The following is a 15,000-nucleotide window of genomic DNA, read 5'->3' as shown; positions in this document are numbered from 1 at the left end:
CAAACAGGCTCAAGTGCCAAGAAGAAGTGAGCTCGAAAGCGTGGGAGAGAGAGCAACTGGAGGTGAAGGGTGGAGAGAGAGAGAGAGAGAGAGAGAGAGAGAGAGAGAGAGGGATGAATAGAGGAGAAATAGAGTGAATGAATGGAGTGGACGGACGAGAAAGCACATCACGCACCACATCTGCTGACAACACAGAAATAAACTGCAATAAAAAAAAATAAAAAAAAGCCTGATCTCTTAGCGAGGGGGCTGATTTGATATAAATCATATTTCCCATGACTTGTGCAAGCCCCCTGAAGAGAGTACAATTTCTCACCCCACTGCCTCTGCACGCACACACACACTACAATGGACGCCTGTTGTTGGGGTTTGTTTGAATTTGAGTACGTGTGTGTGTGTGTGTGTGTGTGTGTGTGTGTATGTGTGTATCTGTGGGTGGGTACGTGTAGGTGGGAAGCAGGCAGTCTGAGTGTGTTTGTGTATCTCTGTGTGTGTGTGTGTGTGTGTCTTTCTATGTGTGCCTGCCTGTCTGTATCTGAGTAAGACAGAGACAGACGGAGCTGAGAAAGAAAGAAGTCAGGAATAAAACATTAGGGAGCTATCCTAGCCGCACTCCTTATCTTCTTCTACAGTCTTGCTCACCAGGGGTATCCGCTTACAAAACTCAGGACAACTTAATGGGGAAATCAAGCGGCCTTGTGGTGCTAAAATATGTTTAAATTGCTGTTATGTTACTCCAAACTTTCTTAATTCCCCCGTCTTCATTACTTCATGTACAGTCGGACTTCAAAACCAGTAGACCCAGAACCACCCACGGCACATCTAAACCCCTCTCTGCTGCTGCTAATTCTGCCTCGACAGAGAGATTTCAACTGATTCTTCCTCAAGCACAAATAAAAAGGAGCCAGATAAAGAATTTAAACTTAAACTTATGAATACAAGCTGTAAGGTTTCTCAAAAGAGGTCAAATACTTAAAAATGTAAGCAGCAAATGAAATCTCATATCTATCTATCTATCTATCTATCTATCTCCTTTTCCCCCATTTTTTATTTCTACCTGTTGCATTCACAATATTCTCCTCCTTCACTGCATTCAATGTGTCATTGCCATAAAGTATTTATTTTTAATAAGCATACTTGGTTAAATAAAGGTCAGTTAAATCAAACCTCTCTCCATCCATCTCTAAATTGCACTACAGCATGTCATATGTCTTCAGTCTCTCTCTTCTCTCTCTCTCTCTCTCTCTCTCTCTCTCTCTCTCACACACACACACACACACACACACTGATCAAAATGTGTGTTAGGAAAATAATTGGATGGAGTGTTTTGAAAAGCAGCGGGCATGCTGTTTGTGTCTCCACTGTTGTTTTGCCCTGCTCCTCCGCTCAAAATCTTCTCCTCTCAACCTTTTTTCTCCGTCCCCCCCCCCCCCCCCCTCCTCTCCCCCTCTGCTCTGCTCTGCGGGCCTGACACCAAAGTGACAAGTTCACACCATGAATACAATAATTGAATTGGAACCAGCTGTTTTCAGTCCCTCGAACAAATGAATTGTGACTGGCATTTTTCTTTGATTTTCTGTCAATTCCATTTCTTCTGTCTATCCCTTTCTCTCTGTTAATCTCCTTTGTGTTGCAACTACTTGCCATTAAAAGGGAGGATAGAACAGAACAGCCAAGCATTGTGTGTGTGTGTGTGTGTGTGTGTGTGTGTGTGTGTGTGTGCGCGTGTGTGTGTGTGTGTGTGTGTGCTACAGGCCTGTTCAGAGCATAGCTATTTTCCTGTCCGTACAGACAAACAGATGGTCATTGGGTGTCTTCTATTTAAAGAAGGGTAAAATCTGTCTGTTGATTTCATAAAGTACTTCTGTGTGCTTGTCTGTCTGTTCGTGTCTTTCTGTATCATATGCTGTTTATTTATCTCTCTTTCTGTCTCTCTCTGTATCTTGCCATCTCTCTCTCTCCTCCCTCCTCCCTCCTTCCTCCTCTCGAGACATTTGGAGTTCGCCATCTGAAAGCAAAGTAACCTGGATGGTTCAGCACTCGGGTGAAATATCCAGTACCTCTTATCCTTCCTTGAGCAATTTCTAAACAAAACTACTTGATAATGAGTACAACAAGGAGTTTGTACAGGCCACTACAGTCAGAAAACACACAACAGTTTAGATTAAGGTCTTGTGATTTATCCACAGCGTGTCGAGCAACCCGTTTTTTCATATCATCAGGACAAAATTACGATTTTCCTACAAATAAAAGTGGAATTGCATCCTGGAGAAGTACAAGAGGTTACACACACACATACCTAGGAGTGGTGCAGCAGGCTCTGACCATAGTCTTGGTTTGGCTTGGATTTAGTTGGGATTGAGGTCAGATGCCTTGCTCAAGGGCACCTCAAAAGTAGTAGCATTGGAGCAGAGAGTGTTGATCGCTCTCCTGCCCGACCCAGACTTTTCCCATTCTGTCCAGGGATTCAAAAAAAGTGACCATACGTATTGTGGGACAGTAAAATGAATCGCAATATTAGCTATTTCATTCTGCTGTAGTAATCACATATGAGATGGTTTTCCCATCAAAATTTCACTCTCAATCCAAATTATATTATTTGCACTTGGAATGACATTTTTAAATTGTTGTTTACATTCTAACAATCCAATGCCATTGCTAGAAAGATTTGTAGCTCAGAAATAAACATAATTCTGCACAGTCAGACTTTGTTGTCATTTATTATATTGTATCGTGGTTGTATCGAATTGTGAACCCCATATCACGTATCAAATTTTATCGTGAGATAAGCATATCGTCCCATCCTTAGTAAATTCTCTTTTGATTTACTACAGTCACAGCACAGGGTCAAGTATAGAGCAGCATCCCCACAGTTGGTATGGATTCCATGACTTGCTCGAGGGCACTACAGCAGAGTGGCTGAAGGATGGTCTCTCTGAGCACTGGGCAACCCCTCTGCCCCTAACCATTTGTTTCTCTAACCATTTGAGCGCCAGGGCCACGAGCCCTAATGCAATATGACAATCTTGATAATTGCTAACAGCATTGTAATTCCCAGTAGGGCTCTTGAAAATCTGGTGGCTGTGCAACACGTTGACACATAGCAGGAAGTGTGGATTGGCCTGCTGCTGAGGGCCTATATGGCAAGCCTCTAATAGATTCCCCATCATATGTGTGTGTATGTGTGTGTGTGTGTGTGTGTGTGTGTGTGCAGGTATATGAGAGTGACACTTTAAGCGTTGAAATTTCCTAATATTAGCTATTTCACATGCAGGTAACAGTGACAACTCTCTCTCACACAATCAGGATGTTGCTAATGAACAAAACTGTTTCCTCCCTCCCTTCCTTTCTGTCCGATGGAGGACACAGTTAGCTCCTTCCCTCCCAATGCAGCAGCCTATATATTCTGTATGGATTCCCCAGACTATGATCGCTCCAAAGAAGCATTGATGTGTTCATCTCAATAAGTAATTGGTCATCATCGCTGCTGCTTTTTCTTTGTACCGTTTCACAGACTAGGCAGTTTGGCTAGATAAGAGAGGATAGGGCTTTATATAATGTCTAATGAAGGGGTAACGGAGGGGACGGGGCGGGAGGCAGAAGTGGAGGGCAAGGGGGCAAGCCAGGAGCAAGTCAGTACACACAGGAGCTTGTGCGTGCATAGACACAATCAGAGATGGGAACATACACACACACACACACATCCAAAGAGAGAAAAGGAGGTATACGTGTCTTAGTGACATAAAAAAGACCTTGAATATAGTTTCCCTTCCTCAGCAGAATCTGATAGCTCAGTGAACAGTTCACCTTTTAAGATGCAAGTTTGAAAGTTTCAACCGCCTTCTAGGTCTTGACACACCATTGGATTTGTACTTCAATGTTTCATTATTTCCAAATGGCCCAATGAAAATGAAACACATGTCTGGTTTAAGGAAGAAGATACTTTCAATGATAAGCAAATATGATTGGTTTGGTGGCATACACTAAAGAAAATACATACCAGTTCATGTATTCTCATATTTAAGCATTTTTTCCTATGTGTAACCTGGTAATCAAAATTAGCATGTTTACATAGCTTAACTTAAAACTTTTCCGACCACTAGAGGGTGACAGAAACCGCAACACATTTGTAAATAAAGGACAGCAAAGCTACTGGACTACGGACGTCCCAAAGGACAAACCTCGTGAAGGACCGTCCATAAAGGCTAATAGCTAAGCTAACCGTACCTACGGAAAAATGTCGTCTCGCTTTGCCAGATCTTTCTCCTGCTGAAGGTTACATGTCCCACAATGACAAGTGAAGAGGTAGGGAGCAAGTTTACTACTCGCTCGCTTCATCGCCATTACCATAACTTTTTTCAGGAATGGGAGGGGGTGAGGGTCGCTTTTAAACAGCGAGGGAGGAGACAAGCTAGCTTGAATGGAGCGGGAGGAGCTTCGTTCTGGAGCAGAATTTGACAACAAGCTTTAGAAAAGAGTAACACAGCAAAACAGCTGTGTGGATATTGGTTTACCGTATTTCCTCTAATATTGGCCCGGGCCTTTATTTACCTCAACTGCAGAGGGCACCAGGCCTTTATTGGAAGCAGACTTATATTAGAGACAGGCCTTTATTTCTAATTCCCTCTGTTTGATAAGTATATTTGCTCATATTTTAGTACGAAGCCTCCTTGTTTTCTGATCTGCTTCTGTTGGGGTACATTAGGTAGCCGTTTTTTTGTTACTGCAATGCATTACGATAATTACGGTAATCGACGACGGCATGCTCCAGAGACTTTCACCAGGAGTTTACCGGTATCCACCGTTGTTTGCATGTAAGCTGAAGCTAACTGAAGCTAACTGAAGCTAAGAATAGAATCTATACAGTTATATCATATCGCCGTTTATTTCAATGCATATGCGCGAGCTCAGTCCACCTGACAGCCCTCTGTTCTGTCGGCGGAGAGAGAGACACAGACAAGCATGTAGGTTTCCAGAGTTTCTCAGGGACACGGTTCCAGCCAGTGCCGATAGCTGGGCACCGATTTGTTCCCGGTGATCCGGCCGAGATTTCGGCGGGGTCCCAACGCCGATGAGTCAGAGAGAGCATCCGGGGCTTGGATCAGGAGGATCAATGCGGGCTGTGGGCGCGGTGGAGAGGACAGCGGCGGAGAGAGGAGACGGACACGGTCCAGCCATATACTAGGTTTTGACCTAGTCTGGTTTCCTTTGTTTTTTTCCCCGGCCTGTATTTGGGGCCGGCCTTTATTTGTTCGTGTCGACCACGCCCCGGCCATTATCGGAGACCTGGCTTTTAATTGACTACCGGCCACTATTAGAGGAAATACGGTATATATCAATGAATCTCCACATAGCACACGTTAGTTTCAGGATTGGTTATAAGGTCTGATATCGCTGATTACAGGTTTAAGTCTTGCTATCTTGTTATGATTACTATGATTACCATGAACACACATTTTATGCTAAAAACTAAGTATGAAGCTTTTCAGCTTTTATAAATATTACAGGTGCTAACTCCCAGTGGGACATTGGCTATTGGAGACATTTTGGAAGCTGAATGGCTGCCAAATTTCTCTGCACTGTCCTCATTTGATTTAAAAGCCCCTGAAGGCACCTAGTATTGGTGAAATGAAATGTCCCTCAAATTGTAACCAGTTATTGCAGGGACATCATCCCGAGTGTCACAAGTCAATTTGCCCAAGTTTTACTGGTGAAAATTTTCTCAGACTTGCCAACTTCAATAAACTCAGCAGCAACATTCACCAAGTTCTTAGAAACTTTTAGTTCTATGAAAAAACATAGTGGCCATACCAATGACAATATTATTATTTTCCAGAAAATACAGAATCATTTAACTGCCCTATCTTGACAATAATATCTTGACAATATTAGCCACCGATTCTGATCACTGTGGCGCTTAGCCTTGACATGGTAAATTGCGGACAATAATCAACTACTTTTGTTTTGAACTATTGGTTAACAGAACTTCAGTTAGCTTTCCCCACAAAGTTAGGGTCTCCCGTATCTCAGATTTTTTTCCAGTGTTATGCCACTTTTTTGCCTAAGAAGGTCGGCTCAAATGAATGAAAAACCCACTGTACGATGAGTCAAAATCGAAATATATATCGTTCCAAGTTAAACAACAGTCCAGTCCTACGCAGATTGTTGCATTATGAGCTATTGTAGATGCTACTGTATACACACTGAAGGGTTAAAATATATAAAAAATATGAGATCAAAGGAGGGTGTTAGACAAGTCCTCACCCCTATTCCTCTAACATTCAAGCCAACAGCTTGGTTTCAACATTGCTGCTTATCCTACATTATAGCATACAGGCTGGTTATATTAGAGCCTGTATATTGGTTAATATCAATATGAGCTGCTAGTTCTGAGGTCTGGGAGACGGCAGCCCATTCTAGGCAAGACATGGGCCATGGCTGCAGAAATCCTCCATATTAAAAAAAAAAAAAATTGCACTGACTGGACACCATAAATAATTCAAACGCAGTTCAGAGTCATGTTTACAGAATCGTTTGTATGTGCGTGGTTTTGTGTGTGTGTTTGTGTGTGTGTATGTGGACCAGTCAGACGCCAGGAATAGAGCTGCCAGAGGGAAGATGACTGGATACCGCTAAGAATGCTGGGTAGTTTGCAATTCGGCCACAGGCCTCCACAGGTACAAGAACACACGCAAGCAGGCTCTCTCTCTCTCTTTCTCTCACTCACATACACACACACACACACACACACACAAACACATCTCTTTCTCTCTGTTATTCACACAGGCATGCATGTACACACACTTGTACGTGCATATCTCTCTGGCTCTTTTTATCTTTATTTCTCTTAACCAAACAAGCATGAACACACACAGCAGCACACACACACACACACACACACACACAGTGTCTCCACAGAGCAGATTGAGTGGACTGCTCTGCAGGTAGCGGCCCTACTCTACTGCTCTGCTGCTACTAAAGCTCAACAACAGCTGGCTCCATCTGATCCATCACACACGCACACGCACACACACACACACACACACACACACACACACGAGCATACACCACCCTGCTGTCCTGTCTGTCCCATTCTCTGGTTGATGCTGCTGGATTGCCAGTAGCTTGCAGAGACGGCACTCAACATCTCTATAGCTCCTACAAAGAACACACATTCGCAAAGGACTCCAACTGTCACACCCTGCTTAGACACTGTACGTCAAAACCAAGGGCAGAAGAGTGAGTGAGAGAAAGAGAGAGAGAGAAGAGAAAGAGAGGGGTGGGGGGGCAGAAAAAACGACAGGTTGACAACAAGGGAGACAGATGACGAACAAGAAAGGGAGCATGGAAGAGAGGGAGAGAGACAGACAGAGAGAACAAGTGAAGTAGTGCAGAGGGAGTATCAGAGAGAGAGAGAGAGAGAGAGAGAGCAACTGATGTGGATCATGCAAAATTTATGAAAGCAATAAAACTGTTCAGCGTGAGGTCTCGATGGCAGAACAGCATTATACAGTGAAGCACTGGATAGCAAAAGATAACACGCAGAGGAAGAAATAATACAAGGTGAGGCTTTGCCTTGAAGGAATTTTAGAAGGCAGCACTCGAGCACATTGGTCATCCTGCCGTTGTTGAAACCACGACAAACATGAGCACTGGCAGTGAGAAACATGTCTCACTTCATTTAGTAAGCTTTCCAAAACACTGTTATGGATTCAAGATCTCATGTTAAAGTGATTCTTAACTTACTTTTCATTTTGAATTTATGTGACATCAAACTGTCAACGTCCAACATTACTTAACTCCTGGAGTAATGTCACAGAATAGATACATTTTGGTCAAGTCGCTTTACTGGGTATCTCTGTTTGAAATATTTTACAACTACCAGAAGGGAAAGGAAAATATTCAAGTGACACTACTAGTGATTACTGAGGCAGCCAGTGTTTGTGGTTGAGGAAATGTTCAGGAACTTATATGAGGAATATAAGGACTGGAAGCTAGGTAGATGTTACACCAAAGTGAAATAAAGCTTTGAGTGTCAGCCTCTCAGGAGAAACAGTTCTGAACAAGAACTTGCCTCTAAACAAGGACCTGCCAATCAAATCCACAGGAGGCAAGAAGGCTTCCAATCAAATAATTGGAGCTAAACATGCTTATTAGCATACAAGTGTGGAAAAAAAATACAGAGTGGAGCACTGCATTACTGATTTCTATACAAAGAAACTGCCTATTAGGTTCAAAGGGGACTATGACTCAACTCCTTAATGATCAACCCTGGGACTTCTGTCTAGTGTGTTATAACTGTAATAGCAATATTAATAACTACTAAATTGTATATGAACCACAATGAAAGGTTGGTACTGCATATGCCATTCATGTAACTCAGTATCTGCTGTAGCCGGTTTGACGAGCTGTGTGTTCCCAGTCTTGCCATTCTCATCTCTACTTCACCTTCACCTCTCTCATTTCATCAAAGAGCCATTTTTGGCCACAGGACTACAGCTGACTAGAAGTTTTCTGTTTATGGCACCATTCTCTGTACTCCAGATACTGCAGGGCATGAAAATCCCAGGAGGGCGGCTGTTGCTGAGATGCTAGAAGTGTGTCTGGCACCAACAATAATATGGCATTCATATGGCATTGCTTAAATCTAACATTTAATTGAACCACTCGACCCTGCCTGCATGCTTTGTACTTACTGTATGGTTTATTTATACGCGAGTCACTGGGAATGAACAGTTTGCATAGACGTCCAGAATGGTCATCTATGCTGTGCTTGTTTGAATGTATGTGTGTGTGTTGTGTGTGTGAGAGAGAGGTGAATTTAAACAACCCTTTTATCAAAACATTACTCATATTTATTATAAAAATGATGTACAGATCACCGTATCAGTGCAAAATGGCGGCAGCTTAGTGGTTAGAAAGGTGGTTCAAATGGCTGAACTGGCTGGAGAAATCAGAGTTAGGAAAAGGAATCACTATAGGCTCTCCCTCCATCAAGAACTACTGCTGCGGTGCCTCGAGCAAGGCACATAACCCCCCATCGCTCCAGTGGAACTGCTCAGTGACCAACGATACACAACTGTGGTTGTACTGCTTCCAGGTGTGAGTGTGTGTAATTGCATAAATGTGCAGCAGGGCGGTGCTGAAAAAAGAGCGAACCCCTTCCCGGAATAAATAAAAGTTCAAAAATTTAGAAAACATCCTGCCGCCTCTCCCCTGTAATGGAAAGAAAACAAGAAATCAAAAGAACAAAGACTCCCCAGATATGCATAAAAACACGCAGCTTGTAAAATGCATGTTCTCCTCTGAGGGGACAGACACAGACACAGACACAGACACAGACAGACAGAGACACAGACACAGACAGACTCAAATACTAAACAGACATCCAACAGCGTGTCAGCCGCGCGGCTCCAACAGTTGGCTTGAGCGTGTTTGATTTCATATCTGCGCAGGACAAGGTGACTAAAACAGTCAGAGAATGAGTAGAAAGGGAGACTCTGTGTCCTGCGTGCAATCCTCTCCACAAAAACACACACACCACTCCCACTCACACACACACACACACACACACTCCACACATCCAGATTTGACAAGGTCAGTTAATCATCTGTCACAGGGACAGGGGAACGGACAGACTCCCCTCTCCTCTGTCTGTCCTCCATCTATCTCTCCATTCATCCCTCCATCTCCACCTCTCTCCCTTTATCCCTCCATCCTTTCTCTGTCCAAGGGCAACTGTCCTTTCCTCCTCTATTAACCTTGTATATCTCGCCGCACGGATCTATCTCTCTTCCTCTGTCTGCCCGTCTCTCTCACCGTCTCTGTTTCTTCCCCTCTGCCTCTCTTTCGCCCTCCTCTCCTCTCGCTCCCTCCTTCTCCCGCTGCCTCTCTCACGTTTCGCTCCTCTCTATAACCATATGAGCCGAGGCCTTCTCCCCTCCCCAGTCGGGACAAAGCTGTCTTTCTATCGTTCAAAACTGTAATCGGCCACACATCATTGCCTCCCAGCTATTACCTCAAGGTAAATCTAGCGGTCCCTTTTATAAAGAGAGGGAGAAAGAGAGAGGGAGAGAGAGACAGAGACAGAGACAGGGATACAGAGATGGATAGATAGATGGATGGATGGAGGGGGAAATTTAAGACAGAGAGCGTTACTGTGAACTGTGAGAGCGAATGAGGCAGGAGCGGAGGAAATGATGGAGGGAGGGAAGAAGGGACGGGTGCAGGGAGCCAAGAGTAGATGGATATAAGGATGGATGAGTGCGTATATGGCCAGTACAGTCAATCTAACCAATAAAGAAGCACCAGGGAGGTGTGGTTGGGTGACAGGGGCCTGTCTATCAATCCCCTTTAACCAGCACGATATTAGCGTAGTTAGGAGGAGAGGAGAGGAGAGGAGAGGAGAGGAGGAGAGGAGAGGAGAGGAGAGTTTTGAATGGAGGGAAGAGGGGAGAAAACGATAGACAAAGGGAACAAGGGAGAAAATGCGATCGGAGCATGAGTGAACGAAGGAGAATGAGAAAGAGCGAGAGAGAGGGAGGAAGACGTGAGGAGATCGAGAGAGACTCGAAGACGAATGGAGAAAAACGAGAAGAAAATGCAAAGAAAGAAGGAGAGAAAGTGCAGAAACTGTCCTGTGCGGAGGAGAGGAGAGACGCGCATCTATCAGCGCCGCGCTCGCTGCTAGCCGCCAGGGACGGAGACACCAGTCAACTCAGGAAATAAGAAAATGATTAAGAGCGATTTAATGTCACACCGCCGCCAAGCCAAAACGCACATCTGTCACACCAAGAGTGATGTTACTGCACCTCCCACTCACTTCTCCCTCTCTCTCTCTCTCTCCCGTTCTCACTCACACTCCAGCAGTCACTCACTCATTCATTACACTCTCCCGTCTCTTGCTCTTTTTTTCTATCTCGGCCCATAACACATACACCCCCCCCCCCCCCCCCCCCCCCCCCCTTCCCCCTCAACACATATTTACACACACATTTTCCTGCGGCTTTTCCTTTCCATCCTTCGGCTCACACACATAGTATCCGTATGTATTTCTCTTTGTGTTTGTCTATGTAGCTCCCTTTCTTTCCCTTATTAAAAACATTTTCTACTCTACTATTTACAATCAGTCTTGTGAAGCAAAACAAAGCATTTACAAACTACTGACAGAGATGAGGGAAATCAAGGAGCAAAATGAGGATGTCTGCAAAGTGTGTGTGTGTGTCTCTGTGTGTGTTTGTCTACATCAGCACGAGTATGAAGCGTTCCCCACTGATCCCCAATTCCTGCACGAGTCCAAACTCTTCACTGCTCACCGGGAATGACAAGAAATGGGAGCAGAGACTCGGCTAAGCTGCCGAGATGCCGGCCACATATCACACGCCTGCCAAGCTACACGTGTAGCGCTCGCCTCTCGCTGCTGCTGAAACACCACACCGATGCTTTTGTTCATCCTGAGCTCCGCAGAAGCCGTAGCCCTGGCTCACAGCTTTTAAACACTGCCCCCATCAGGTTACTCTCGTGTATTGCAATGCTATGGACCGCTGACACCTGTAATGTGTTGATGATTTGTATTGCATATGAGTTTGAAATGCAAACGCTGGCAGGTAGAGTAAATGTTCCATTACAGAGTTGACTGGCATTGTTGTAATGTTGTAAATTAATGGTTTGTGTTATTTATGAAAGATGTCCAGGACTAGTGCTGTAAATTGACATACAGCTTAAAGGGGAATTCCACCCTAAAATAGACTTCATGTAGCTTTTTCACAATGTTGGTTAGAGCTTTGTGTCATATTAGTGCTGCCAGTTTTGCACCAAAATAAATAACGCTGTGTCACCCAGAGCAATACTTTCTGCTGACACTCAAATCGATCGTGAAAATAAACACAGGTAAACTCTTGTGACTTTAACCCGTGACCTTTGCACTCACCGTTGCACTTCCCTCCGTTGGTGGGGTCGCCATAGTAACCGGGCATGCAGCTCTGACAGTGGGTCCCGGCCGTCAGGTTCCCGCAGCGCTCACACACGCTGCCGTTCACACACCTGCTGTGCCCATTACACTGACACGCTGGGAAGGAACACACAAACACACAAACAGGACAGGTTGGTATGTGTGTGTGTGTATGTGTGTGTGTGTGTGTATGTGTGAGTGTGTCTGTGTGTGTTTGTGTGTGTGTGTGTGTTGATAAAACATGCAATTAAAACACATATGCGCATATTATGCTCATTTTTAAAATTCACAATTATATTACATTTCAAACTTTAAATTTACAGAACATGCTTGGTTATGTTTGAATATTACTTAATTTCTTAATTTGGGAACAAAAGAAATGTAGTACTAATAAAACTCTTTATGCATGTGTATAATCTAAATAGTGGCTAAATTTATATGCACAGGGAATTCTATTCTTAATCCGCTTACTCAAACAAACTGGTATTGAGTTGACAAATGTAAACTTCATAATTTGTTTAGAATAATAGTCCAATTAACAGAGACCTGGTTAAAATGCCTGGCTTACTCTGATATTAAACGGTTTACTGCGGCATGCAAACCTCTTTCTCCTTTCACTTTTGGTTTTCAACGACTGTGCTAACTCAGACTTGCACAGGGTTATGGGTAAACTTTGATGTCAACAAAACACATGGCGGCTACTATTGGGACCATCATTTCTTTAGAAGTAACCTACTATTACTCAGTCAAAGAGGGAGGAGATAGGAGGCAGCTGCACCTTTTCATATTTTTGTTTTGGCAGGCTGACCGTTCTAGCTGTGGACGGGACGCCGCAGGTAGACAGGACTATTCTGTTAAATGGGTTATTCATGGCAACAGGGAGTATCAGAGGTGCACGTAAACAGCTTAACCTGAATGAGACCTTAACTTAAGAGCTTATTAACGCAGCCGGTGGAACATGTCAAACCACAACCTAGTCTAGTGTTGTGCTCACCGGGGCATTGGATGAAGGCCCAGTTGTAGCCTCTATCAGCCGAACACAGAGCCTGATCCAGCACCATGTCCCGGTCCCTCAGCCTGTCTCTCTCTCGGTCCCGGGACGCGCCCCTGGGGTTAGCGGGCTTCAGCGGCCCCCGGTAGGAGCCCTCCATGCAGACGCCCCTGCCGGTGTCACTGGGATCCCCGCACCAGCCGCACTCCGCCTGGCCCAGACACTCGCCGCACGTCCTGAGACCCGAGCAGTTCTGGGCTGGAGTGGCGGGAAGGAAAGGGAGGCAGAGGTAGGGAGAAAGAGAGAGAGGAAGAGAGGGGAAGAGGGAGACAGAAAGAGAAATAGATAGGGGTAGGAGGGGGAGTGAGAGAGAGAAAGAGGTAGAGTTTGGGAATTTGTTTTCTGCATTTGTAACACACAACCAAACACTGTTTTCTCTACAAACGCAAATACAAAACACAACTCTGCGGTAAATAATATGTCCATAGTCCAATATTCTCATGTACAAGTATTTCATTGCCTAGTATATTGTTTTTGACTTTGTGGCATTTGAATGATTACAACTGTGACATAAATATAACCTATAACAATATATAGTATTGTGACCCTGAATCCAGTGTGCAGACATATTTTTACATTAGTAGTCCAATGTTCTCATGCCAATGCATCTAAATATTAGGCCTGTCTACATGTTTCATAATGCTGTTATGGAAGATTTTTTCTTCTTGGGTTGAAAGTGCCTCTTTGAAGCACAATCGGACCGCATTCTGTCTTTATGTTGGACCATTTTTTTTTTTAACTGTGTGCTTCACCAAACCCAAATGAACACCATCAGCCAAAGCATAAACAACAAAAGCTTTTAGTGATGGATCCTACCTCCTCTCATATGCTTTGCGTCTTTCCTTTTTCCACCTTTTGTTTGACCCTCAGCATTTCTGAAGAAATTGACATTTCTCTTCCACACCGTTCTCATGTGTTGAGAAATGCATTTGTATTCATAAAGTGGATGTGACATTCAGAAATGGTTTACTGGTGCAAATTAAAAATGACACATTTTTATAGTATGGCATTCAATGCTTATAAAAGAAAACAAAAATCTCCATACTGAAGCGTTTTTCATGGAATGTGCCGGAGAATGGAGATAGGTGAGGAGAATAAGAAATCAAGTTTCCCAGAGAAGCCAGCCTGACAAAGTTAACTTAAAACTTGTTTTGTACCTTTCGCTCTGTTTTGCTCTCTCTCCATCGTTCTCAACATCAACTCTTCCTCCTGTCATAATAAATTTTAGTCTACAAAGGCGAGAGCGGGAATGCATAGTCTCCGAGAGAGAGAGAGAGAGAGAGAGAGAGAGAGAGAGAGAGAGAAAGGTAAGACACCCCGGGTATCTTGGCATGTACACAACAGACCAAAAGGTTGAGAGAAGTTATCCAAGGTGCTGTTTCTTATAGCCTAGCAAGATGACTTGAACGCAGCGTCAAGTAAAATTAGCATTTTCACCAGAAGTTGTTTCTCTTTTGAACGCAAGCCATTTCCATAAGCCACAGATGTTCTAGGTGAACCTGTATCTCTCTCTCTCTCCCTCTCTCTCTCTATCCCTGCTAGCTAGTTCTGCTTGAAATACACCCCTTGTCCTGTGTGTGTGTGTGTGTGTGTGTGTGTGTGTCTGTCTGTCTGTGTGTGTGTTTGTGTGTGTGCATGCGTCCCTGTTGCATTATTCAACTGTAGCAATGCTGATTCATTTGTTCTCTCTCTTTATAATTACAAACGTTCTCTCTCTCTCTCCCTTTCTCAGATTCCCTCGCTCTTTATCTCTTCTCTTCCACGTTCTATCCTCCACTTCTGCCTCTCTTTTTTTCATTTCTATTCACTAAGCCATCTTCCCCTCATGCTCCTCATTCATCGTTGCTCCCTTCCTCTCCTCTGGTGCTCCTCACCATTATACCCTCTCCTCCTCATTTCCTGTCTTTTTTATTTGATTTGATTTTTTTTTTTTTTTTTGGATTACATTAAAACACATTAAGCATAAATAAAATCACCAAGGATGTCACCATAAAGTCAG

At 43.9% G+C, this 15,000-nt stretch overlaps 1 protein-coding gene across 3 annotated transcripts in view; it reads right to left on the bottom strand.

The window, feature by feature from the left end:
• Nucleotides 1-15,000, bottom strand: part of atrnl1a (attractin-like 1a) — a 225,085-nt gene that overhangs the window by 138,783 nt on the left and 71,302 nt on the right. For all 3 annotated transcript variants that reach the window (XM_078288842.1, XM_078288841.1, XM_078288840.1), the window contains 2 exons: nucleotides 12,945-13,199; nucleotides 11,930-12,067 (listed from right to left, as the gene is read on the bottom strand). In XM_078288842.1, the coding sequence (XP_078144968.1) occupies nucleotides 11,930-12,067; nucleotides 12,945-13,199 (393 nt within the window). The remainder of the gene's footprint in view (nucleotides 1-11,929; nucleotides 12,068-12,944; nucleotides 13,200-15,000) is intronic.

Source organism: Centroberyx gerrardi, chromosome 15 (genome assembly GCF_048128805.1).
Source record: "Centroberyx gerrardi isolate f3 chromosome 15, fCenGer3.hap1.cur.20231027, whole genome shotgun sequence".
NCBI lineage: Eukaryota > Metazoa > Chordata > Actinopteri > Beryciformes > Berycidae > Centroberyx > Centroberyx gerrardi.
The sequence above is the reverse complement of the archived record's forward strand: the minus strand, read 5'-3'. Positions and strand labels throughout refer to the sequence as shown.